This window comes from Poecile atricapillus, chromosome 20 (assembly GCF_030490865.1).
Source record: "Poecile atricapillus isolate bPoeAtr1 chromosome 20, bPoeAtr1.hap1, whole genome shotgun sequence".
Lineage (NCBI taxonomy): Eukaryota > Metazoa > Chordata > Aves > Passeriformes > Paridae > Poecile > Poecile atricapillus.
The window spans coordinates 5108608-5134004 of NC_081268.1; the positions used below are offsets into that span (position 1 = coordinate 5108608).

General features: G+C 43.9%; 1 protein-coding gene across 6 annotated transcripts in view; it reads left to right on the plus strand.

The window, feature by feature from the left end:
• Positions 1-25397, plus strand: part of RAPGEF1 (Rap guanine nucleotide exchange factor 1) — an 84386-nt gene that overhangs the window by 35437 nt on the left and 23552 nt on the right. For 2 of the 6 annotated variants that reach the window (XM_058853431.1, XM_058853433.1), the window contains exons 3-11: positions 649-827; positions 3495-3651; positions 7978-8066; positions 8450-8602; positions 9977-10100; positions 11387-11570; positions 12125-12640; positions 18920-19122; positions 21598-21756. In XM_058853431.1, coding sequence (XP_058709414.1) covers positions 649-827; positions 3495-3651; positions 7978-8066; positions 8450-8602; positions 9977-10100; positions 11387-11570; positions 12125-12640; positions 18920-19122; positions 21598-21756 — 1764 coding nt within the window. The remainder of the gene's footprint in view (positions 1-648; positions 828-3494; positions 3652-7977; positions 8067-8449; positions 8603-9976; positions 10101-11386; positions 11571-12124; positions 12641-18919; positions 19123-21597; positions 21757-25397) is intronic. The other 4 variants (XM_058853432.1, XM_058853434.1, XM_058853435.1 and 1 more) reach the window with 2 other exon arrangements.

A 25397-nucleotide genomic window follows, 5' to 3' on the forward strand; every position in this document is an offset into this window, starting at 1 on the left:
TTTAGGCTGGAGGCTCATCAGAGTAGAGTCTATTTGGATGTTTTCATGTATTTATATAGCAATTGGACAAGGGGTGTTGCCTTTAAATTGACAGAGGGCAGGTTTAGGTTAGATATTAGGAAGAAATTCTTCCCGATGAGGGTTGTAAGGCCTTGGCACAGTTTGCCCAGAGCAGCTTTGGCTGCCCCATCCCTGGAAGTGTCCAAGGCCAGGTTGGATGGGGCTTGGACAACCTGGGATAGTGGAAGGTGTTCCTGCCATGGCAGGGGGCGGAGATGGGCTTTAGGTCCCTTCCAACCCAAACCTTTCCATGAAATGTTTTTTCTTTCACTGTCCCAGTTTAAGGTGTGGGTTTCAAAGCAGTGTCCTTGATGTCATCAGTGGTGCTAATCTTAGCCTAAAACTGATCAAGATCAGCCTTCAGTTTGGAATGCAGGTAATTCTGAAGGTTAAAGTGTGGGTGTAATCTTGCACTGACTATTCCTTTGAAAGAGCAGTAATTCAATTTAAAAGTGTTTGTGGTAGAAGAGGTTTTTTCCAATCCTCCTGGAATACACCTCAGTGTCACCTATTTTGGGTTGTTTAAAGGAATCCTGCCCTTAAAAATACTCAAGTTTTAACTTATCTCTCCTTTTCTTCCCTCTTTAGAATGTCTCATGGCTAGAGGAAAAGGAGAAGGAAGTTGTTAGTGCATTGCGCTACTTTAAGACTATTGTGGACAAAATGGCAATTGATAACAAAGTATTAGAGATGCTGCCAGGATCAGCAAGTAAAGTGCTGGAAGCCATCCTGCCCTTGGTGCAAACTGACCCACGCATCCAGCAAAGGTGAGTTTCCTTCTTGGATTTTGGGATCATGGCAGATCAACAGGCTCCTTCTTTATCTGAAGAACCGCCTCGTGCAGAAGATGCTGATGAAGTGACTGCTGTTTTATTAATTTTGTGGTGATTTTCAGACATCATTTAAAAGCAGATTCCCTGCTGTGAAGAAGCACGTGTCGTGGAAAGATAAAGCAAATCAGGCAGCTTTCAGAGTGGAGGAAGGGACAGTTCTTAGCATAAACTTGGAAATTCATAATTTTCTAGAGGGAGATTCTCTTCAGATGGTATTCCTGTTTCTGCAGTCCGTGGTGGTATCCTAAAAGCTAACAAATCCAGTAAGTTCACCTGAAAAAGGAGTTTATCTTCTGAGTAATCCTTTTTTGTGCTTAATTTATCCACCCTAATATTATAGAAGTCTGAGCCTGCACTCTTAACTGCTTTTTTGGATTTTACTGGATCAGATACAGAAGTAAATAGATGTACTTCAGCAGATTAACCAGTCCAAGTTCATTCCTGCTGCACTCAACAGATTATTGTTTTATGTTTTAACAGATTATGTGTATTATGTTTTTACCGGTTAGGCAGTGGGTTTGAAGCCAGGAAAGAAGTAGAAATTTGCCAAAGCCAAGCTCAGCATGGATTATAGGAATTTGTGGTGTTGCCAAGCCATAGAGATATTGTTGGTGTTCATCCCATGGATGCTGGAGCAATTGATTTACAGAAAACAAACAAACATAGTTGAATAACACTGAAAGAGCAAAGTTAACATAGAGAAAAGCACAGAACTAAGCAGAAAAATGCAGATGTTTGGTTCCTGAAATCCTGCCAGTTTTTGTGCTGTTCCTATTTGTTTTCCCATTAAATATCTCCAAATTTTTTCCTTCCAAGAGGCTTATTTCAGTGTTGGCACAGGGAAGGTTTATCATGTAGTTGAAGTAGCACTGGGGTGCCAAATACTTTGCAAACAGAGATGCTCAGTTGTGTTTGGCCCCAGTGCTGAGGCCAGGGCTGCTTCTGGCAAAAGGAAAGAGGAAATGGGTGAGTATCACACCTGTGGCTGGGACAGGTAAGATCCAGTTGAGGTTGGATCTGTTGAAACATAGTGAGCAAATCTGTTACAATGGGAATGTCCTCTACACAGTGATAAGTCTCTCTGGAAACAGAGTGCATTAAAGCACAAATCCCATGTCCATGCCCTGCCTCACTTAGCCTCCCAAAAATCCCAAAAGGGGATCTGGCTTTATCAAAAAGCCACATCCTTCTCTCCCTACCTGTGCAGGACACAGAGGGGTGATTCTGATGGCAAGAAAAGTGAGCAAGACTTGTGTCAGTGACAAAGAAAGCCCTACAATTATTGTTTGAGTTCTTTTTACTTTAGGGGAAGCATTTGCATCAAGGAAAAAAGTAATTAAATCTTGTACAAAATGGGCTTTCAATTACTGCCTTCTTAGAAGGAAGCAGACTGAAGATTAATGGCAATGAAATCAAAGCCTTAGAAAGAGATGGGGGGGGGCCCTGTTTAGGAAATATCTCCTATCAAGCTAATTTCATTTGATATGAGAACAAATGGCAAGCAGCAAACCTTAAAAAAAACCCCAAACAACAGCCAAACAATCAAGTCCTTGCCCTTGTTTGTATCCTCTGGTTGTAACTTGACAGTAGTTCTTTTCCCCAGTCCTGCAAACCTCATTCACCTAAATAAACTCATTGGAGCTCCTGGGCTTGATTCTTTTCTCACAGATAATGAAGTTACTGGAGTTAAGCCAATGTAAAATGGATACCAGAGAGAAATGGGAAGATTTGGAACAACTTGTATCAGTAATGATTGCAAGATTACACCTTCTCTTATCTGTTTATGGTTTTGATGCAGTTTGAAATTGATTTAACGTGACAAAGAGTTGCTGAAGCGTTGCCATCAGCAGTACTGTTAACACACCTTGTTTAGTAATGAAGTCAGTGTTTTCAGAATGGCCAGGAAAATGCCTGGGAGCACTGTTGTTACAGTTAACTTTTATTTAAAGTTGTCATCCTTCCAAAACTCTTTTTTTTTTTTTCCCCCTTCAGAACAATAGCTTCAATTCTGTTTCTCATTAAAAACAAAACAAAGCAACACCCTTCCTCTTTCAAACCTGAAATTCATTCAGTTCAATTTCTCTAAAGAAGTAATTTTAATTACATGTTTTCAGGCATTGTAAACAGTGAGGCAGTGATTTGTAAAGGAATGAGTAGAGTCAGCTCTCAGTGATCCAAGGTGGTTTGGGGAGAGCTAATAAGGAAGAAGGATAATACTGAAATAACATAACTTAATTGTAGAGCTTAAATAGTTATCTTTAAAGTTAAGGCATAGGAAGGAGCTGTAAATTAAGATGTAAAGAATGTTATTTTTAGCATTGCTGTGTTAACCTGCATCTCAGATAATTCCTTCTGATACCTGGGAATGAGCTGTTGATGGTTTGTACCTTCAAATTGTCATCGTTTGGTGCTAGAGAACAGGGGAGCAGCTGCACTGGAGGAGAAGCCTGAACTTTGTCACCTGCTCAACACAAATTCTGAGTGTCAGAGAGCAAAGCAGTGAAATGCACAGTGTGAAGCTCACTCTTTTAACATTTGATAATATCGCCAAAATTTCTTTTTGTTCTTTTTTTCTCAACTGCTCCCTGTCCTGCTGTGCAGTTCTGCCATCTCATCCTGCTACAGCCGAGTGTACCAGAGCCTGGCCAACCTCATCCGCTGGTCTGATCAGGTGATGCTGGAGGGGGTGAATTCAGAGGACAAGGAGATGGTGACAACAGTGAAGGATGTCATAAAAGCTGTTCTGGATGGAGTCAAGGTACATGAGACAAATGCTGTAAATTTTATTATAAAGAACATATAATAATGTATTTTAGAAGAGATCTATGTAAACTGTGTTTTTAAGTGCAGGTAAAATATGAAGATCCTATTTCTGCCTTCAGTAAACTACCCCTTAAATCAACTCTTCCATAAATTAAATGTTCCTTCTTGGAGTGCTGGTTAAAGACTAGCATAGTTTGGCTCTGAATGTGAACTTCTGGCATGCTCACCCTGGCATTTGGATGAATTGGAAGAAGCAATGGATCTTTATTCAGCATTGTATTAAATTTTCAGCAAGTCATTCCCAGTCTCCCATGCAGATTACAAGATGTGGTTTGCACATTTTCTGTCTCAGCAAAATAAAATGAAAATGCTCCCTGTCAATGCCCACAGAGAATGAAAGACTCCATCTCCATCTTTTAAGAGAAATTTCAATGGATTTGTCAGTGATACATCACCACTTTAAGCAGCTGGATTAGGGTGTGGAACAGGTGATGAGCTAAACTCAATTTTCTGGAGATTAGTTTTGCATTGCTAATGGACATGTTTAACAAAACCTTTGTATCCATTGTCAGATCTGCTTGTAGCATTCCCTCCCTGTTCCACCCTGGAAAAGCTGTTGGCTTTTCTTCTGCCTGTGGTAAGGTTCTTGTGCCCATTATTTCTGTGTCCCAGGCTTGTCTCTGGGGTGATCACTCACCTGTCCTAGCACTGCTGGTAAAAGTTTAGTTGACCTGGGCTCAGGGCACCAGTGGACAGACTGTCATATCTCCTAGGAATCTTATTTTGGAAACTGTAGAGGAAGTTAAATCTCATTTAAGAGCAGGGCTGAATCTAAAGAGGAATGTTTAAATCAACTACACAAGGAAAAGTTTGGATAGAGTTTTAAGAACTGCAGCAGGTGTTTCACCTGGAATTATGTATCAGGACCAAGTATCTTTCACTGTTCTCAGTTTTATAAAATGGAGGCAAATGGAAAAATGAAGTGGATCTCCCAAGCTTTGACTGTCTCATTTTCAGGCCTCTTGGTTTGATGTCTGCATCATCTGGATATTTCTTTAATGTTACTCAAATACAGATACTAAGATACTACTATCTACTTTATGAGCCTTTTAAATAAATATCTTTTAAACAAATCATTTCTATCACCTAAAGAAGATGGATTTTCTAGGATTATTTTGCACAATATGCTCTTTAACTTTAAGCTACACATTTTAAAAAATAAAGCTGGTCTTAAATTTGCACAGCAGGAAAGAGGAAAAGAGTTTAGCCTAAAATCTCAGCTGCTGTTAGCACTGGAATTCAGCAGCAATTTTCAGGATGTGAATATCTGTGCTGTGGTATCTGATCTGTAATTCCCTAGCAAATGGTGAGTTATCACTGGCTGAATCTGCACAATCCCAGGGAGAAATGTGTTATCCCCAGATCTGGAACAGAGTTGTGTGATCTCATTGCAGGAGACTTGGACATTCGTTGTTCTGTGACTTCAAGCAATATTTCAACCCTTGGTAGCTGTTGCCTTTCAGCCAGAGCTGTGTCCTGCAACATGGGCATGTCCATGCAGTGCTGGGTCTGAGCTGTGGAGCCCTGCTCAGCAGCATGGCTGTATCAATCTCTGCTTTGTTTTTAGACTGAAAGTTATTTTGGCCTTCCAGTTGGAGCTGGCTCATGTCTGGTCAGCCTTAGAGCAGATGTGTGGCTGTCTGGGGAGATGGGAGAGTATTTGCCCATCAAGAGGTCAGCATTTGGAAGCAGTGTGCTTTCACCTCCTGCACAGCAAGGAACAAGGTTTATTTTAGGAAGGCCAAGCCACATTGCAGAACTGAGAAGATGGACACTTCTCTCCAAAGCAGAGCCTATTTTGTTTTTCTGGCAGATCACACAAGATCTGCTTCCGTATTTCAGTGCTTACTTCTTTATTTTCAGAATTAAGCATAAAGGAGACTCTTGTTCACCTCTGTTACTTGATATTTTGATCTCAGGTTTTAGAGCTTTGCCAGGCAGGAGAAAAAAATCCTTGGTTTGATTACATAACTTCTCAAAAATCCATCTCATTGTGGAATTTTCAGCTTGCTGAAGTAGCACAGTTCGTAGAGAGGCTTTAATTATCTCTAATTACTGCTGCAGGAATCTCTTTCCTTGCTGATAAGGAATAGCATAATGTGCATCTGGCTCAGTTGCGTGCTGATTACCTCTGTGTGTATGCTAAAGATTTTGGCTTGATTTCCAAATGCTAGTTCTCCTTTTTGGGACAGCAGAGAGGAGAAACATTCAGGGTCTGGTGATATTCATGAAAGTTGGAAAGGAAAGTGATCCTCTCAGGTAACTGCAATCATGCATTGCTTTGGTACCTCTGCTGGAAGGTGCTTTAGGTTTTTTCCCTTCAGTCCCAATTGTTATGAATGCACTTCTGTCTATCACACCAATTGTTTGAATAATTCTGAGCCAAACTGGATTGGTTTTCTCCTGTTTTAACCTACATTCCCATGTGATAGACAACTGTGTGTCCGTAATGACTGGCAAAACAGGAAAACTGAGCACTTCAGCCCCGAGTGTCTGGGGCTCCTCAGCGCTGCTGGCACAGCCTCCACCACAGTCTGCAGTGTTGGCCTGGCTTTGCTTTAAGGTGGTGAAGAAAGGTCAGGAAAAGGAGACTTTACACTTTCCCTTCCATAGCCTTTTCAGGGAGATGTTTAAGGAGTATTTTGGCTTTTGGTTTGAATGCCCATATATTTTATTTCCCTTTCTGTGCTCCCTTGCAGTCCTCCCTGGCCCACAGGGTCTAACCCTGGGTCTGTTAAAGTGCATGAGGGTGTCCAAAAACCTTTTCAGCAGTGGGATTTTGTCCAGAGGACAGAAAGGTGGCAATCCATTGTGTCATCTCTCAGCCCCCTGATGCCAAAAGAGTCAGGTGATGTTACTCATCAGGTCACTCCTCAGAACACACTGTTCCTCACCAGGGCTCTCTGTCCCAGCAGGGACATCTTCACAGTTTTAGTCCCCATGGACATCTGTTTGTGCTCCCTCTTCTTTCCCTCTGTGTGGGATGTTCCAGGAAAGCTGAGTTTGTCCTGGTTTTGGGTAACACAATGTACATTCTGCTGGAGCCCCAGCTCACACCAAGAGTGTGAGTAGAGTACAGAGACCAAAGTCAGCTCTGGTGGACACTTGGATGGTGTTTGCTGCTTATTCCTCTCATTGTGTGTGTGTTACCCCATGGAATTTCAGCTTTCAGTAGAACCTTATGTAAAACTACCAGAACTGGAGTATTTTCCTTCCTCAGAGGGATGATGGCAATGACATTCCAGTTGCAGCTACTGCACTGAGAGAACAATGCCAGTTGTTTCCAAGCTTCACAGACAAGGACACAAAGATTATACTGGAATGATGACACTGTACTTCAGGCTACTTTAAAAAAAAATTAAATTAAAATTGATCCTTTATAGTTTCCTTTGTGTAATATGCTGGGAAGCCAACAGTGACAGGAAGCACTGCCAGTTTTCCAGCCTGCCTGTAAGAGGGGCATGTGTTTGTTGTATCTGTGAGGAGGAGATCTATTTGTCAGCCTCAGACATCCATAAAATGTTCTCTCCATCTTTCTGGCGTGAATGATTGTTGCTTTGACTGCTGGCAGGCTTAGAGTTCAGGATTATCATGCCCTTATCTCTTTATCCAGAGCCTTATCTGCCTATAACAGATACACCACAGTAGCTCCTTGAATGATTAAGTCTCCTATTGCTAATGTGTTAAAAGGTGGCTTCAGGGGAAGCAGGCCTTTTAACAAAGGTGTTCACTGTTTAATTTTTGGTTGGGCATTTTACAGAAAACTTGCTTTTTGGAACAAATACATTCTTATTTATAAAATATAAAAAATACAAAGCAATTATTTAATGTTGTTTTTGGCTAGATGAAGTACTCCACTGGGTAAGACTGTTTTGTACTTACATCTGTGTGTGTAAAGCAAATTTTCCATTTATCTGGGGTTTTGTGTGGACTGGAACACATTTGTGAGATAAAGAGGAAGCACAGCAAAAAGACACACATGTGGGTTTTGTGCAGAATCACCATACAGTCAGGGGTAATGAACTTCACTCAGATACTGCCAGAACTTCCTCTGGGTGCAGGCTGCTCCTTAGTAGCTGTTCTGCATCATTTGTGTGGCTCTGTACCAGACTTAAACCCAGCTCAGCTCTCTCTGTGTCCATACCATCATTAAACCATAACCAAGACTTTACTGCTGTAGCCTCCCTTTGTGTTCTGGGATGTTTAAGTGCAGCATTCAGCAAATTGTGATTATTCTCTTTTTCTTCTCTCCATCCATCAGGAGCTGGTCAGACTCACGATTGAAAAGCAGGAGCATCCCTCTCCCACAAGCCCAGTTAAACCCAGTTTACCAGCATGTAAATCTGACAGGTGGGTCACTGATTTCTTCTGTGGGCAGGACTGAAATAGAAGGGATAATTTCTGACTGCTGACAGTTGAGTTAAATCATTCAGCTGTTCTTCACAGAGGGTGGTGTAGTGTTCTTTATGTGGTCCCCCATCCATTTCAGTAGGATCACTGAAGAGAGAATGTGCTATGATAGGAAAGACACCAAAATCTGGCAGTGCAGCATCCCTTTGTGTCATGTGCACACTGAGTTCTGCATATACATGGAATTCCACCTGCAGATGCAAATTCTGCCTTCTGCTCTAGGTGTCTGTCTGAGAGCACATGATTTAAAATAGGTTTGAATCTGTCAGGGCTACGTTCCAGCTGTGGTTTACGATCTACAATCTGTGTTTTGCATGTTGCAGCCCATCAGAACTTCCCCTTACCGACCGAGAAATGGAGATCCTCAACAAAACAACTAATTTGACTCAGTCCAACGAGCTGCTGACTGACTCCATGGATGAAGAAGTTGCACCTCCTAAACCCCCTCTGCCCAGCATTCGTGTGGCAGAGAACAGGTAATGCTGACCAGTCAGCTGACTGAAGAACACCAGTGCCTTTTACCAGCCTGGTTTTTAAACAACCTTGCAAAATGTGCACCAGAGAGGAGAGTTGGTCTTACTTTTGAATTTCCAGCCCTCCAGAGTAATTCTTCCCTGCTCCTGGACTCTACTTTATGTTGTCTCATTGTTTTTTGTGTCTTTTCCTTTCCTACTTTTTATGTGAGGATAGTGCCATGCCCTGACATCCACACATGAGAGGCATCACATACATCTGTAATGAAATACAAAAACATAAAAATATGTAAAACTGTATGAATTCCACACTGTACAAGTGTCTTGGGTTGCTGTATCCAGTGGGAAATGTTCTTTTAACCCCGGGGGGCAGTTGCCAATCTGTCCTACACAGGCAGTTTGTTCAGCTTTGCCTAACAGCTTAAGAGTGAAAGCCAAGAGTGTGGGAAAAAAACCTTGTGCTTGGTTGTTCTTACCCTGTTCTACGAGTAACCACATGAAAGTTTCTATGTGCTATTTTGAGAAGGAAGAGAAAACCCCCAATTTGCAGGTTTTTTTGTGCATGTGTTTTGTTTTTCATTCTCTAGTACTGGTGCTAATGGCTGGTGTGAAAAATACGTGTTGTGTTAATTTGAAAACGAGGCATCAAGGGCTGTGGCTGACAAAAAGAATCACATTTCTGTGTATTTTATGAATTGTCAAAGATTATATAAAAATTTCCTGGTATGTTCCAAGAACAGACTGCGTGTTCTTGGGGACTTCTCAGGCTTGATGACTACCAGAATTATGTGTCATTAGGAGCAAAAACTAAAAGTCAAAAGGTTAAACTCTCACAAGTTATTGCAAATGTGTGGGTCTGACAGAGATTCATGCCAAAATATTGGGGGGGGCCCTCAACAGTGCATGTGGTGAGAACAGCTCTGACCTTTTTGTTCCCCAAAGTTCACCAAGAAAGGAAAGGCCAAAAAAGAGAATTTTCCTGTCCTGTAAATTTGTGAAACTTGGAGCTTTTTTCAGACCTGGAAGGTTTGAGGGGGAGGGACTTCTGTGAATGGAAGCAATATTTGGGTCAACCAGAACATTTAATTTGGATTTTCAATGCTTTTATTAAGAAATAACTACCATGCTAATTAGCTCCATTAAAAATACTTTTTAGAACAGCATTTGTTTTTGTTTGGGAAATACCAACTTTAAAAAATAAATCATTTAACAGGACCTTACCTGTGAGAGTATTCTGAAATCGATATTTTTAGTGGATACATTTTGCTGAATAGCTCCTGGCTGACAAAAGCTTTCTGGAAAACAACTTTGTGAAGCCTCAAAAAATATTTTTTCTGAAAGAGTGATGGAAGCATCAATTCCTGTTGTGTCTTGCAGCCCTCCACCAGCACTGCCCCCTAAAAAACGTCAGTCGGCACCTTCCCCAACCAGAGTGGCTGTTGTGGCCCCCATGAGCCGAGCTACCAGTGGCTCCAGTTTGCCTGTTGGGATCAACAGACAGGTAATGTCTTTGTGAAAGCCAAGGGAAACGTGCTGTGAACTGGAGGAAAAGCTCAGGGAGATGCTGTGACCTGCAGCCACACAGATCCCTGCATGTCCCTGCTCATCCCAAACAGCCCAGCACAGGCAGCCTGCAGTGGGAGTGGCAGTGGCAGGAACAGCATTGCCATAAATAATGTGAACAGCTTAATTTATTTATTTATTTTTTTTTACAGTGTTGTTGTGTTTAATTAACAACTTGCTACAAACTTTGCTGCCCTGAGGGGTAGCAGAGTGTGAGGATGGCAGTGCCTGAGTGTTGCCATGTCCAATAGATAAGGGGACAGGACAGCAGCTGGCTGAGCTCCCTGAGATCTCACCAGGGTTTATTCACAGGCCAAGGGAGCATGTGGCTGAGTGAGATCAGAAGTCTGTCTTCATCCAGTCACAATTTAAAACATCTTTTAACTCAAGCAGTAGTTTGAGCTACTGCTCTGACTGCTGCTGGTGCTTTGGGGAAATTTGTACATTTTCTGGTAGAAAAACGGGAAAGTTGTATGAGTTAATCACATTCCATTTCTTGTGCTTGTCTGAGATTTCTGAGGTTGTAAATGGCTAGGTTTGCTTTACCCATCCAGGAACTTACTAGCTCAGCAGTGAGGACCTGAATCTTATGAAATTGCACAAAAATCAAATCTTGTCCTCATCCCCAAAGCCTCAGCTCTGTCTTAGGAAGCCTCTACAGTCATTTGGCTGACTCAGATAAAGCTGTGGCTACTCTACAGTCACACTGAGGTTGTTCTGACAGAGTGAGAATAGTAGAGGAGTTCACTCACAGGTTAATAAGCTTGAGGTAATTCCTGAAGTGGGACCATAGCCATAGGCACAGAAAGTTGTATCTCTGTAGTTAATTTTCTTTTGCATGCACCTGAGGTAACCAAGTATTTGCTAAAGCCCCAGGTATGTCATGGAAGTCTTGCAGTGTCATTCCGTTGTCTCAGTGTCGTGACAAGCAGTCATCAGACACACGTAGCTGTGAAGAGCTTGGTCATCTTCTCAGCATCTGTAAAGTCCAGTGTGGGCCACGGCAACTCCTGCTCGAGGTCAAGAACACACAGAGCTCCCTGGCATGGGCTGTTTACCAGATCAGAGGGTTTCTGTGTTCTCCATGAGTTCAGAGAGGGCCAGCAGCACTTATCCTCTCCCCTCCCTTGAGGTCTTTGCTCCTCGAGCTGCATCTTCCTCACTAGCAAACTGCCAAGAGTGATGGTGATTTGATTCTTTTTTGAATTTTTATTTGTCTTGAAGGATTTTGATGTTGACTGCTATGCCCAGAGGAGGTTGTCAGGTGGAAGCCACTCCTATGGGGGGGAGTCTCCTCGTCTCTCTCCGTGCAGCAGCATCGGCAAACTGAGCAAGTCTGATGAGCAGCTCTCGTCTCTGGACCGCGACAGCGGGCAGTGCTCCCGCAACACAAGCTGTGAAACCCTGGGTAAGGGGGGCTGCTGGGGCCCTGTCCCTCTTGTTTGGGAGCTGAGGTGTAGGAGTTGATGTAGTAAATGCACTGCACTTGCAGCTGCTGTCTTGGTGTTGCTGCAGGCGGTTCAGTGCAGAGCTGTTCTGTCGCAGAAGAAAAAGCCCAGGGGAATGTGTTTCCCTTGCTGTAGGTGATGTTCTCAAACTCAGTTCAGCACTCAAGTGTTCATTTCAGCCCTGTCTGCAGAAATGACTGTCCTGGTAGACCAAAGCAGTGTTGTTTCTACATGTGAGGAAAGAAAATAAAAATATAAGTGTGACACAAATTATGCCTGCAGTCATCTACCTATTGAATTTTTGTTACTTGTTTGCTGGTGTGAAGAATTAATTTCTTTACAAAGAAGTAGTCTGGGTGTTACAGAAGGTGTAAAAAAGATGGTCCCAGCTGCAAGAAAGTTCCACTCTGATTAAAATGAACTGATTAATTAACTGATAGAATGGGAGGGACAGAACTGAGAAGGGCTAGACAATAAAAGACAGAAACTAACAGGTCATTTTCTGTTCACCCAGATCAATCAGATCACTATGATCCAGACTATGAATTCCTGCAGCAGGACCTCTCCAACGCTGATCAGATACCTCAGCAGGGGCCAGGTGTCCTCAGCCCATTGCCAGAGTCCTTGGGTGAGTCTGGCTCCCCTTTCCACGGACACACTTTCCAGCTCCCGCAGGGCAGCTCTCCTCCACCAGAATTCTGCAGCCTCTCGGGAGCAGCACAGCCAACAGAGACTCCCCCAGCTCTACCAGAGAAGAAGAGGAGAAGTGCAGCCTCACAGACTTTGGATAACTCTGGCTGCAGGGTGTCCTACGAGAGGCACCCTTCCCAGTACGACAACATCTCCGAGGATGACCTGCAGAATGCTGTGGTTGTCCCGTCAATGCCCTTCACGCCCTTTGCCGCTGTTCTGCCTTTCCAGCAGGGAAACTCTTCAGCACCAGTGGAATTCATTGCTGATTTTGTTGCTCCAGATTTGAACAGTGACCCAGAAAAGCCGCCACCTCTGCCAGAGAAGAAAAACAAACACAGTAAGCAAATTCCTGTGTTCGTGTTTTACTTTTACCTTGCAGTTGTCGTGCTTCTGATCATCACTAAGTAGTGGTGATCATGGTAATGCTCTTGTTTGAGTCTGAGTTTCAAGAGCAGTCAGTCAATATCAAAGACATGGAGGGGAAATGTCAGTGCTGTGGTGGACAGGGAGTGATTCCTGGGGCCAAGATCAATCCAGGCCCACGGGATTTGGAATCACACAGCATCTTCATTATTGTAGAGAGACCATGTTACTTCTCTCTTTACCTGAATGTGACTCTTTGAGGCACTCTGCCTTGCAGATCTTTCTGGTTTATTCTCCCTTTTTAAGTCCATTCCTTCCCCCCTTCCCCAATTCTGTTTTCCCACTGCAGAGAACAGTTGGGTCCCCTCCAAGAGCTCAGAGAAAGGACTGCTTTTGTGTCCACAACCCAGCCTTGCCAGAGTGGTTACTTGGCAATAGGAGCACAGTCACCCACATAGCTGTGCAAGACAGCGCTATTAACTGGAGTCCAGTACTGCTGTTTTGCTAGAGGATCTCATTTCCTTTGGATGCCTGAGAATTTCCCACATCATTAAAACAAGCAGCCTCTAAAAGCAAAGGCTCCTGTCCCCTGGCACACCAGGGCTGACCACATCTCAAGCTCACAACCTTCTTTTGATTTCCTTAATGTTCGTGGCTGAAAAATGTGAAACCTCTTGCCAAACAGGCAGCCACAGTGCTCTGCCAGGGAGAGCTGTGGACTACACAGTGAGATCCAGCAGATACTGGATTGCTGGTCACTGGCTGGCTTTGCAGCTGTGTGTTGCATGAGGAGGTAATGTATGCAAGATCTGGAAGAGCATTACACTGCATGGCTGGCAGCCCAAGAGAGGAACTGATTTCAAAGTGCTGAGTTGGCCTTCTGGCTCCTTTCTGCACTTCATAGACTTCTCACTGAGAATAATTTTTGCCAGAGAGGTTGTGGACTCCCTGTCCCTGGAGATGTTCCAGGGTAGGCTGGATGGAACTCTGAGCAACCTGGCCTAGTGGAAGCTGTCCCTGTCCATGGCAGGGGAGTTGAAACTGGATTCTTTAATGTCCCTTCAAACCCAAACCAGTCTAAGATGCTGCAATTCTATGGATAAAGTGGGAGTAAGAGGGGTGTGTAGTGTCAGGGTATATTCTTTCCATTCCTATGTAGTGCACTCTGCCAGTCACTTCTTTAAAAATACGCCTTATCTAAAAGCATTTCCATTATCCCTGAGTGACCAGTTCACATGGATAGCCCTCAGGGATTTTACTCAGAGCACAAGGCTCGACCCACCTGATGAAGGTTAATCCAAGTGTCTTCATATGCAGGAAATATCTTTTGTTCCTCTTTGGTTATCAAGCAGTTAAAGACACTAAATTCAGCTAAAAAAGAGGCTGAGGTGGTTATTTGTGGACAACAGAAAGGAAGTCAATGGGTACAGCCAAAGGTGGTTGTTACAGCTTGTGCTGTTCAAAATCCTCACCTGCATATGAGCTGCCAGGGGCTGTGATATAGAGCACATTTCTGCAGGATCAGATCCTGTGGATCTGCTGTTACAATGAGGGATGGCTGTTGCACCTCTCAGGCTGGGATGGATGTAGGGAAATGCACCTCTGTGCACATAGGCAGCTTCAGTGGAGGGGAGATTCCTGGGTCAATCTTGGGTTAGAGGAAGTTTGACATTTGACATTTGAAAGAGAGATCTGAGCTGTTTGCTTGTGTCTTTAAGCCCCATGTTGTTTTCTAGTATCACACAAGATGCCAAAGAGTTATTTGAAAACAAGTTTAAAAGCAATCAGCATTATCACCTGAGCACAACTTTAACCTCAGTACCAAGGCCTTGTGTGAATGTTCTTTGATGTTGGATTAGAGTTAATTGTAATCTGGCACTATCAGAATTTTTGGGAGTATTGATCAGACTGCATTGTTAGGAGAGGTAGGAGCTGTTACCTAATATGTGTCAACTCTGATGATTTGATAAAGCATCCTTACTGAAACTTTTTGGTAGTCCTGGAGCTGATACTTGACCACTGCAAAATTTTTAGTTGCATTCATGTGACACTGAGAACTTGTTTTAGATTGTTTTTACTCCACAGATTTGTGGTTCCTAATTTTACTTTTATTTTCAGCATTTAAAAGGCCAATCAAACATTACTTAGGCTCTGTGGTGACACCCAGGATATTTTTTGCCCAGAGGCTAACGCATGTCAATATTCTTGTGTAATCACACAGGGCTGCTTCCACAACTTCAACAAGCTCCTGGGATCTGGAGGAGATGCATGGATTTGTTAAAAAGATCCAGAGCTCACACAGATGGGACTTGGTTGTAGTGCCTTTGTTGTGGGTCATCTTTTAGGTAGCTGGCAGTTAGTTAAGTGTTGCAGCAGAGACACTGATGGTCTTTTTATTGGTAATATACAGAAGATCTGCTTGAGTTAACCTTGTGTATTGCTGTGAGCAGTGCTCAGAGGGACCTCCAAGAGTTGACTTCTGTATAATTTAAACAGAGGAGTGATAGGGCTTTTAGTCTGGCATGAGTTATGGTTATTTTACTCTGCTGTAAGAGCACAAGTTACTATGCTAGGGGGAAATTACTCCAGACTTCTGCTTGAGCACCAGCATTGTGCTCCCGCTGAACAAGACAGACACGGAACAGCTTCTGCCATTAAGAGCTCAGAGTCAGAAATAACAAGATCCTTTCCCCTAACAGCTTGGAAACTACTGGTGAGGCACTTATTCATGTTTCCCTCCCTGTCAGTGGGAACAAAACGCAGCCTGGTGCCCAGTGAGCAGCTGGTATTTAACTGCAGGAGCCATGCTGAGGGCAGGCTGGGCTTGGCCAGCGGATAATTTGAGCTCTGTGAGGAGCAGCTCTCCTCCCAGAGGTGACAGCAATGACTGGCTCATTGACCTTGACTTCTCCAGTGAGTTCTGTGTGGTATAGCTTAAGAATGTCCATTATTTTGGCTCTTGCCCACGCACACAAATCTGTTGTGCCTGTGCAGGGCCCAGCTGCCAGCAGCACCAGGGTCGGGCTGGGCTGTCACTGAGCCCTTGGGGAGGATGCTGGTGTGCTTCACCTTATTGCAGGTGTGCCTTAGTGCTGATCATCTCCTAATAACCCCTTTAGACTCCAACAACCACTGCTCCTCTCCTGCAGCTGCATGTTGCTTCCAGGAGAGCTGGCTCCTGGGAGAGAGGTACCTGTGACTTCTACCATATGGGCAGAACTGGTGTGTGCTGGAAATCCCTGAGCAGCTTTAGCTCCTTCAGAAATGACAGCCAAGGCACTGCAAGCAGATTGCCTGGAAGGTGTTCCTAGCCTTAGTTTGAGATTTCATGGTTTTTTAAATTTGACATATTTTCTGTCTGGGTTAAGAGCTGACATAAACTGGGCATGTGGTGGGAGAGGTTTCTCTCTCACACCTCCCTTCTCTCCCGGGGGGCTGCTTTGAGACTGTCACTCCACCCCAGCTGCTCACTGGGGAGTTGCAGCCCCCATCCCTCCCTCTGCAGTTGCTGCAGGGCGTGCAGACTGAGCTGCTGATGTAATTTCCCATCTGCTATTCAATTTCTGCCTTGTTTAAAACCACAGTGGAGAGGGGCAGAGAAGCCCCTTAGCAAACAGGGGTCATAGGAGCGCTCTTGGTCTCTTACTCTCTTACTCTCCTGCTCTAGATTGGCAGGATTTTAATGATGCCTATTTTGATTTGTGCTCTGCAGCGCCAGGTTTGTATTTCACCATCCCAACTGTTTTACACTTTGCCTAAAAACGAAGATGACAAAGGAGAGGCAGAGACATGCTCACCTGCCCAGGACTAATTGTAACAAGCCAGGCAGGGGAGCTGCCATGACGATGGGATGCATTAGCCCCATAAAGAGCTGAGATAAAAGAGCTCTTCATTATTCCCATGCAGATTGAGTTAAGGCTTCCCACAGCATTCAGGCTCACTGGCCTGAGTTACAGTGATTTAATTTTACACAAGTGTCTAATGTGATGCCCTTTTCACCAACACTTCTGAGTTGTGGTGTCATTCCAGTGTTTGGTGCCATGCCAGGAGCTCACACTTATCAATCCCCAGCGGTGTCTGCAGATCTGGGTGTTCAGTGGAGCTTTTGTAGGTGACTCAACATGAAAGGTTGATCTGGATTCTGCAATGTCTACTGCATTATGCCAGCACTGCCAGGCCTGCCTTCTTGGCTTTTGTCCTGCTCAGTTGATGAGCTCTCAAAATGTGGTCTTTCCCTCAAGCTCTTGTCCTCTACACTTCTGCAAGGACTCCTAATTCTTAGTTCAGTTTTGCTGCTAGAGAAATATCTTCCAAAAGCCTTCTTTAGATCTTGTCCCCTGAAGTTGTTGTATGGTAGCAGGGCATTTTCCAGGGCACAGGAGCACCTTAGCCAGCTGAATCACTGATATTTGAAAAGACTATTTTAGTAATTTTGTATTTCCTACACCTTCACCATGATTCTATATAAGACAGTATTTCCAGGACATGCTTCTTTTCACTGTGAGGTGGTGCTGGGAAGGAGCAGGGAGTCTGAGGGAGGAAGAGGAGCAAGCTCAGGTGGCAGGGAGAGCTGGAGGTTAGAATTCCAGCAGCTTTGGCAGAGCTGTGCAGGAGTGGCTGTACTGCAGGACAAGAACAGGTTGTCCATGGCAGGACTGTGGGGTCACAGGATGGGGCCAGCAGGTGTTACCGGTCAGGATTGAAATCCATCAGCTCCATTTCCTGTGCTCCCATTGCCTCGACCTGTTTTTGTTTCATTATTTCTTTTTTTCTTTATTCTACTTTTTGGAAGAGAGTTATAATTCTTTAGGGGAAAGGCAGCTGTGTTAGCTCTGTTTCTAAATGGAGTTTTAAATAGTAGAGGAAATCTGAAAAAAGGTGCCCAAGACAGGTGCAAAGCAACTCCTTCCTGCTGACACATTTTCAGGGCTGCATCCTGTTTAAAGGCTGGCCCAGGGGTCTGCCTTGGCAGGTGAACACAGGACTTTGCCTTGCAGACAGTGTGGGAACCAGCTTCATGATGTGCAAATCCTGCATTGTGCTTGTTGTATTTATAGCTTTCACTGAAGTCAACCACTCCTTTCAGTTGTACAGCTGAAATGCCAGCAGAAGCTGAATAATTGCTACAAAATGACCAGATTTACAAAAAGTGACAACTGCTTGTTTATCAGGAGGGAGGGAGGGATGATCACAGTGCCTTGTGCATGACAGCATGTTTACAAGAAGGCCTTGGTTAGTCCTTCCCATGACACTTAAATATATCAGTTTCTCCTGCTCTCAGGTGTACAGAAGGGGATTCTTTCTTTGATTTACATTATTCAGCACACTTCTTAATAATGGGGGTGGGTTTGTAGTAGTCCTTCTGTGGCACTGGATGAGATCCTCCCCCTCCAACATAAAATATTGCAGCAGTAACTAATTCTCTGTCAGAGCTGCCTAGGCTGACCTGTATGGGTTTTTTCATAGATTTTGGAAGGAATATTGTACAGATGGAAAGGTCCTCTAGACAAGGTTTGATCCCATTTAACATTTCTATTGAGCCACATCTCACAAAAGCTTGTAAATCAGTTGAATTTGAAAATCAGAGATGGTAAAAAGGGATGGCAACAAAGGGTGTTGGATTTGAGCTAAGGAGGTAGGAAGATGTGGTCAGTGGCACTCTTGGAAGTATTTTGTAAGTATTTTGTACCTGGATTGGCAGTGGCATTTAAAGAGCTAAGGGAGAGGCACATCCAGTCTCACAGGTTCTCTGATAACAGTTTTATCAGCTTGCTAGAAAGGAGAAACATGTTCAAGAAATCCTGGTTCTAGAAATCTTGCTGACTGCAGATATGCGACTTACTACAGACACAAGAATTATTACAGATTTATTGTCAAGGCACACTCCTAAATAGCAGACTGACACTATTCTAGTTTTTTTTTTTGTGACTTTGGACATTAGCTGTTGAGGAATATTCTCAGAATTACCATGGATTATGTGGGGATTTGGGCTAAGCATCAGTAAATGAGACTTCTCAAGTTGCTGTTTGGAGACCTCACTGGTTCCAGAGCATTATCAGCTGTGTTTGTGGGCTGTGATGGTGTTTGTTGTGTGCTGGCTCGCAGGATGGGTGTTTGGGTTTGCAAGGTGGTTGGCAACTGTGTGAGCTGCCTGGGAGCGTGGATGCCCTTCTGAGAGCCAGCAGCTGCCTGCTGGCCCTCAGCTGAGGTTTGCAGAGCAGGGCAGTGAGTGTGACCTCTCTTTGCCTTGCAGTGATGGCCTACATGCAGTTCGTGGAAGACTACTCAGAGCCACAGCCGTCCATGTTCTACCAGACCCCTCAGAACGAGCACATCTACCAGAAGAAGAACAAGTACCTCAGGGAAGTCTACGGGATCAATGACTCCTTTATCAGCTTAGACCCCTCTCAAGACCTGGCACCTCCTCCTGCTCTCCCACCAAAGCAGCGGCAGCTGGTGAGTGATACCCCAGGGACACCTGGCAGGGCCACCAAGCTGCCAGGAGCAGCTCTGCTCTTCCTGCTCCTGCTTTCTGACAGGCAGAGGTGGTGGGAGGATGTCTCACTGGAGTTACCACACCGTGCTCCTTGGCAGCTTGTGAACATGGTTTTAGGCATTTTGCATCATGTACGTTTTGGCTGCTTTCTAACCCCATGTTCAGACCGTTCCCCATAAGCTTTGAAAGTCCTGAAATGCCCTAAAAATGAAATGTTCATCTTCTGCATGGCAGGGCTGAATCTGTGCCAGACTTGTGTAATGACAACTGCTTGGAAGATTTTAATGCACTGAGCAAGACTGCTTTCAAGAGATTGCTGCACTGTTGTTCCCACTGTTGTTTTGAAACTGTTGTCAGAGATGCCACTAATAATACCTGTTTAAACATAATAACTACTTCTGTGTTATTATGCACAGACCTTTGGTATCTTTGGTATAGCCACTACTTCACTCGTGCATGTTTCCTTCATATTGGTCCCCTTGTGTGATTCAGGATTTTACCTGTTTCAGTGTTCTGCTGGCCCCCCCAGGCTGGCAGCATGGAAAGGCATATCCACATGTGTGTGGGTGGTGGGTTCAACAGCACAGAACAGGCCATTTTCCATGTTGGGGATGAAATCCTGACCTCAGTGATGGCAGCAGCAGTTTTGTTTCTGACCTCAGTGGAGGGTGGGATTTTGTCCCATTTCCTTTTAAGGGTTTTCTTTTCAGTTCTTTTCTCTCTCTTTTTTTCTCTCCCAACTCCAACCTAAGGTATTTTGTTTATATTAATTATCTTATTTGTTCTGTTTAAAAAAAAATTATTTTGTTCTGATGTAGCTTACTTAAATTGGTCATGGGATTAACAAAATGGGAAGAAATGTGAGAACAGAGTCATGATCTTAGGATTGTGAGGATGACTCTTCCAATATCTCTTCATGTTGTATGTGCTAAAGTTTGACTGTCCCAGGGTGTTACTTTTTAACTCTGATTTTGGGATTTCCATAAGAACATTCCTGTGATGCAAGTAGGACATCCTAAAAAGATAAAGTGACATTTTTGGCTAAGCTGAACTGAGTGTTATGCATTAATTCTTTGTGGGGACAAGACCTTAAATACTTGCATCCCATTTCCTTTGCAGGGACACTAGAGAGTCTACAGGACTCATTTCTGGAGGATCAGGCAGGGTCTGTGGTCCCCATCAGTGTGACCTTGCACTTTTGCAGTCCTTTGCCTGCTTTCCCTTCCTGGAGGTGGCTGCACTTCAGTGATGTTTCCTGAGGTGACTTGGGCTGCACAGTCATGATCAGTGTCTGCAAAGCACAGATTTACTGCAGCCACTGTGCAGAAGGGAAATTCTGCTCCTGTCCTGAATTTGTTGGCTGAAGCAAAGCATTTTTTTGCTTCCCTTTAATCATTATCTGGACAGCCAAGATTGCACTGCTTTGCCTGCTGGCCATTCTTGTCATTTTACAAGCTGATACCATCAAGGTATTGCTTGCAGTTCCCCTGAAGCAAAAGTTTCTTCAAGTGCAGCCTCTCACCCTTCATCCCTCTTTTGGGAAAGAGGTGCAAGCAGGTGATGGCTTATTCAGCAATCCCTGTAAAAGCTACCAGACTCTTGTTCCTCTGCTCCTGCTGCCCTGGGAGTTTTTGATTTGGCAAATCAGCTGGGCACCAGCTGCTCTAGCAGCAGCAAGTTTTGCTGGATGGACTCCTCTATAATATAATAATGAGGAATTTCTTTCTTGTCAGCTTCAGATCTTAATCAAAAATAAGATTGTTTAAAGTATGTTTACATTGTATGTTTTATTCACCAAGTCTGAGAAAGCCTGAATATACCGTACCCTCTCTCAGTCTCCTTACCATAGGGCAATTCAGGAGAAATTCCTTGCCAGGATTTGTCACTTACTGTGTAATAGCTGCATCCTGTGCAAATGATTATAGTCTTGGATTGGACAGAGAAATGGCAGGATGTCACTGTCACCCAGTCTCACAGCAGTACCAGTGAGGATCCATAGCTCACACACGAGAGGCCAAATTCCCAATCTGCGGGTTGCCAGAAAAAAATAGCAGTGTGCAAGAATTGTGTGCTTAGAGCCAGTTTTCCCTTTGGGTATCTGCCCCCACGCCCCAGGGAGAAAAGGGCAGCGAGGAGCAGCTTGTCTGTGCCAGCAGCAGCTGTCCGCGGGTGAGCGGGGAGGGGGAGGCAGGACTTCATTTTTTAAGGGATTTGTGAAACAAAGAAGATTTGAATTGTGATTTTTGTCCTGCCTCTTGAGATCAAGAAAGGCATATTGGTGTGTCTGGCTCTGATGAGCTCTGTGAATAGCTGTTTGTTTAGCCAGCCATTATATGCTTTGTTTTACAGTTAGCATTTCTTGCCCTTTATTCATCACCTTTTCTGTGCTCTCTTTCTCTGTGTCTTGTGTCTCCTGCTTTCTCCCCCATCCTCAGCAGGCCTCCTATGCTGCTTCTTCTTTCTCTTCTGTCTCCTACTGTGTCCAGCAACCTAAAGTGCCCTTCACCCCCGAGGACTGCGGTGCCACTCAGGGCCTCACTATGTCAGTCTCTAACTCCTTTCTCAGCCGGCACAGCTCCTTTCCTGTGCACTCGGTGAGTTCTCTCTGCTCTGCAACACGTGGGAATTGTCTTTCTGCTGATCACTTGTGTGCAAATTCTGTGCTTGCCCTCTCAGGTGAAGGTGGAAGATCCTTTGGGGGATTTTGAATTCCTGTAGTCACCAGCCAGGTGGGAGAAACGGTGTGTAAATTCTCACCAAGTGTAAATCTCAGTAAGTGAAGCCAGGGGAGGTGTAGTTTGCTTTATTTTACGTGCCCATGTTGGGATTTGTGGCAGGGGACTGAGGAAGGAGAGCTGGCCCGTGTGCCCAGGCACACTCCTGTGACCTCTGTGTGCCCCAGGCTGCACACTGGAGCTGCAAAGGCTTTTTGTCCCATTGCATAACACCAGTGATGTGGATGAGTCAATTAAAGGCTGCTGTATGAGCCTGGCCTTGGGAGAAATAACTAGATGCCATCCCCAAAATCCATGGATTTAGTCAAACATGTGGAACAGGGGCTGCAGCTCTTTAATTTTTTTTTCTAGAAAATGGCCTCTACTAGATCTTCCATCTGATTTTTGCCTGTCTGCTTCCCTTCACATCTCCATGGTCCCAAACAAGCTAGTTTGCTTTTATGATTTGCTGATGGGTGAGCAGGGCCTTCTCTCCTACAGCACTTGTGAAGAGAGAATGGCAGGAGGAGCTGAAAATCATTTAAATCAAAATAGTATTAGAGCACTGCTTAAATCTCTGATCAGCTGCTTAATTTAAATGGTAGTAATAACAAAGTGTTAATATAATGAAATTAAACTCAATCATGGGATTCCACGAGCTCATCAGTGTGGGGCTTGTTTGCATGTAAAACTATGTGGTTATGCTCTGATTGCCATGTGATGACAACTGAGAATACACTATTTTTTGACAGTGACCTGGATGTTTAGTAAATTAGGCTTCTTCTGGAGAAGAAATTATCAGATGAGACTTGAGAAGATTCAGAAGTGTTCAATTAGTTTAATATTAAATGTTTGAAAACAGTATCCTCCCACTGTGCCACTGCTATCTTCCCATTTCAGCACTTACTCATTCTTTAAAAATTAGTGATAATCACTGGTCCAAAGAAGAGGAAAGTATTCAAGTGCTTTACAAGTAGAGCTACTTCACAAGCCACGAATGAAAGCTTTTGGCTTCCACTTGTGTGAGAGAGAGCAGTTTCACAGCTTTGCTGCACAGATGAAAAGGCTGAGGGGTGGCAAGGTCAATGTTCGCAGAAATTTGTGGTAAACCGTTCTAAAATTTGAAGTAAAAGTCCTGAATTGTACAGCTCTCTTACTTGGTAGTGGTCCTTGCAAGCAAAACATGGAACTGTAGGACTAGATAAAAGTACTTGACTATTTTTGATTTAATTGAGAGGCTATAAATATGATTCTATAAGGTTCTAAAAATATGTGGGCACTTTGATTTAAAAAAGCGTCCTTGTTGGATTAAATAGTTACTACCTATTAAATTGCTCTGACCCGTTCTCATCTTACTTTGGACTAGATTACTGTGAATATATTATTTTAAGAAATAACTTCATTAAAAAATCCTTACTCATTTTTGCAAGGATTTGGTGAGGGGTAAAAGAAATGACTGGAGCATGAGGAACAATGAGACAGTGCACTGTCAAATGCATAAAGGAAATAAGCTGAATTAAAAATGGTGATTTTTCCATTAGTGCCTTTAAATTAGGATAATTTCATAGTTTCTCATTACTCTATCTGGTCTATTTTCTCACAGCCAAAATGAGATTTTCACTATGAAACTGTCTCTTTGAGCTGCAAAATACCAATGTCCTTACATGCATCATAGCTGACCCATGTAATACTGTAACCATAGTTTATCCCATTTCCCCTATCCCTAATAAGACAGAGATGTGAAACATCTGTGGAGGTTTGGATCCTTCCCAGGGTGACACCCTTGTTCAGTCCACTCTGTGAGGTTTCACTCAAGGGATGCCATGAGCTGCACCAGTAGCACTTGAGGATGCTGCTCTGCTCCTCATATTCTCTTGTCTTTATTTCTCCTCTCTCCCTAGAGAAAGGCCACTCAAGTGAGCGCTGGTGAACAATAAACCTGGCAAAAATCAGTATCAGCCCCAGGGAGAGCACACCTTTCAGACATGCTAGCTGAACACTTGTCCTCTTGTGTGCCCAGATTGCAGCAGATCTTCTTAAGTTATATGTCTCCTACATAAATTGTTATTCATTCTGCACAGGAAGGAAAAGCCTCCTTGGATCAATACCAGGAAGTCCGAGCTGCTGAACTCGATGGCTGTGTCCACTGACCCAGTGTCAGCAAGGCTCTGCAAGTGTAGCCAATTTTCAGAAAGTGCTCCATGCTTTTTTTCCTTCTCTGGAGACTGGCCTAGAGAGGACACAGGAGTCCCTCTGGACCTGTCCCTGTCACCATCTGTTCACATGCCAGCAGCAGGGAGGCTGTGCTTGCACCACCTTCTGCTTGTTACCCCCTCAACTCTGTGCTCCAGGTGAAGGATTAGTGCCTTACTCCTGATTTACACAGCTTAACAAGACTGTTTTCAGACAGCAGAAAGGAGGTGAAGTTGTTCAGAGCATCTTTTAATTTTTAATGGATGAATTATTCTAGAGCCCTGACTCCTTTCCCTCCAATCAGCACTGTAGGGGCTGTTGCAGCCCAGCTGCCACCACTGCTCTGTCAGCCCACTAATTGTGCTTTTCCCTCCTTTGCAGGAAATTGTGTCAGAGGTAATAGCTTTTACTGGAGAGAGGCAGATCTTGAGCAACTGGATCAGACCTCATAGGTTTGGCAAGTTGAGCTGTTTTTTAACAGAGTCTGACTCGTGTCTGGCCTCTGTGCCAGCAGGGGTTGTGTTGGTAGTGTGGGCTGGTGTTTTAAGGAATTGCATTATTGCCCATCCCATGGATAGCTGAGCCATTAAATCTCACACTGGGGGGACAACTGGACTGTGCTGTCAGAATAATTAATGGGATTCCCACCTCTTTTGAAAGTTCTCAGCAGTGGGAAAGGAGATTTGCAACAAGAAGGCATTGTTATTGGTTATGGTTGGCAGTAGTTTCTCTCCAGCTGATCATCTCCCTCCCTTCTTCTTGTGAGCACAGAGCTACTGTCCCTTGGTTTAATCAATCCTTGTGCTGTTTGCCTGGAAATGGGTGGGCAGGTATCCGAGCAGCAGGAATAATCAGATCTTGAAATCTCATTACCTCCTGGCAGCTGAAGAACTCTGCACTGATAGAGGAAATCATCTGGTGACGAGCTCCACTGCTGCCCATCCACACATTTTCCACCAAGGGCTGCAGAAAGTCTTGTGGAAGCTTTTCCTCCCTGAAACAAGGAACAGTTGTATCTCCAAGGCATGTACATGCCATTAGTGGAAATTTGGCTGCATCCTTCACTGTGGAGAAATAAGTTGCCTTTCTCAAAATGTTGGGTTTTTTTCCTTACATTTTCTTTTTAATTAAGAAACATTTCCAGTAATTTTCCAGGAACCAATTGGCTGTCAGATTCCAGCAGAAGGCGCAAGTGATTTCCTTATGAAAGCTCCAGTTCAGCGCTTCTGTTCTCACTTGTTCTCACCATTCTTGAGCAAATTGAGCAAGTGCACAGAAAATTCACAGCAACTGTTTTTCTTTCTTCTGTGCATGCTAACGTATGTTCA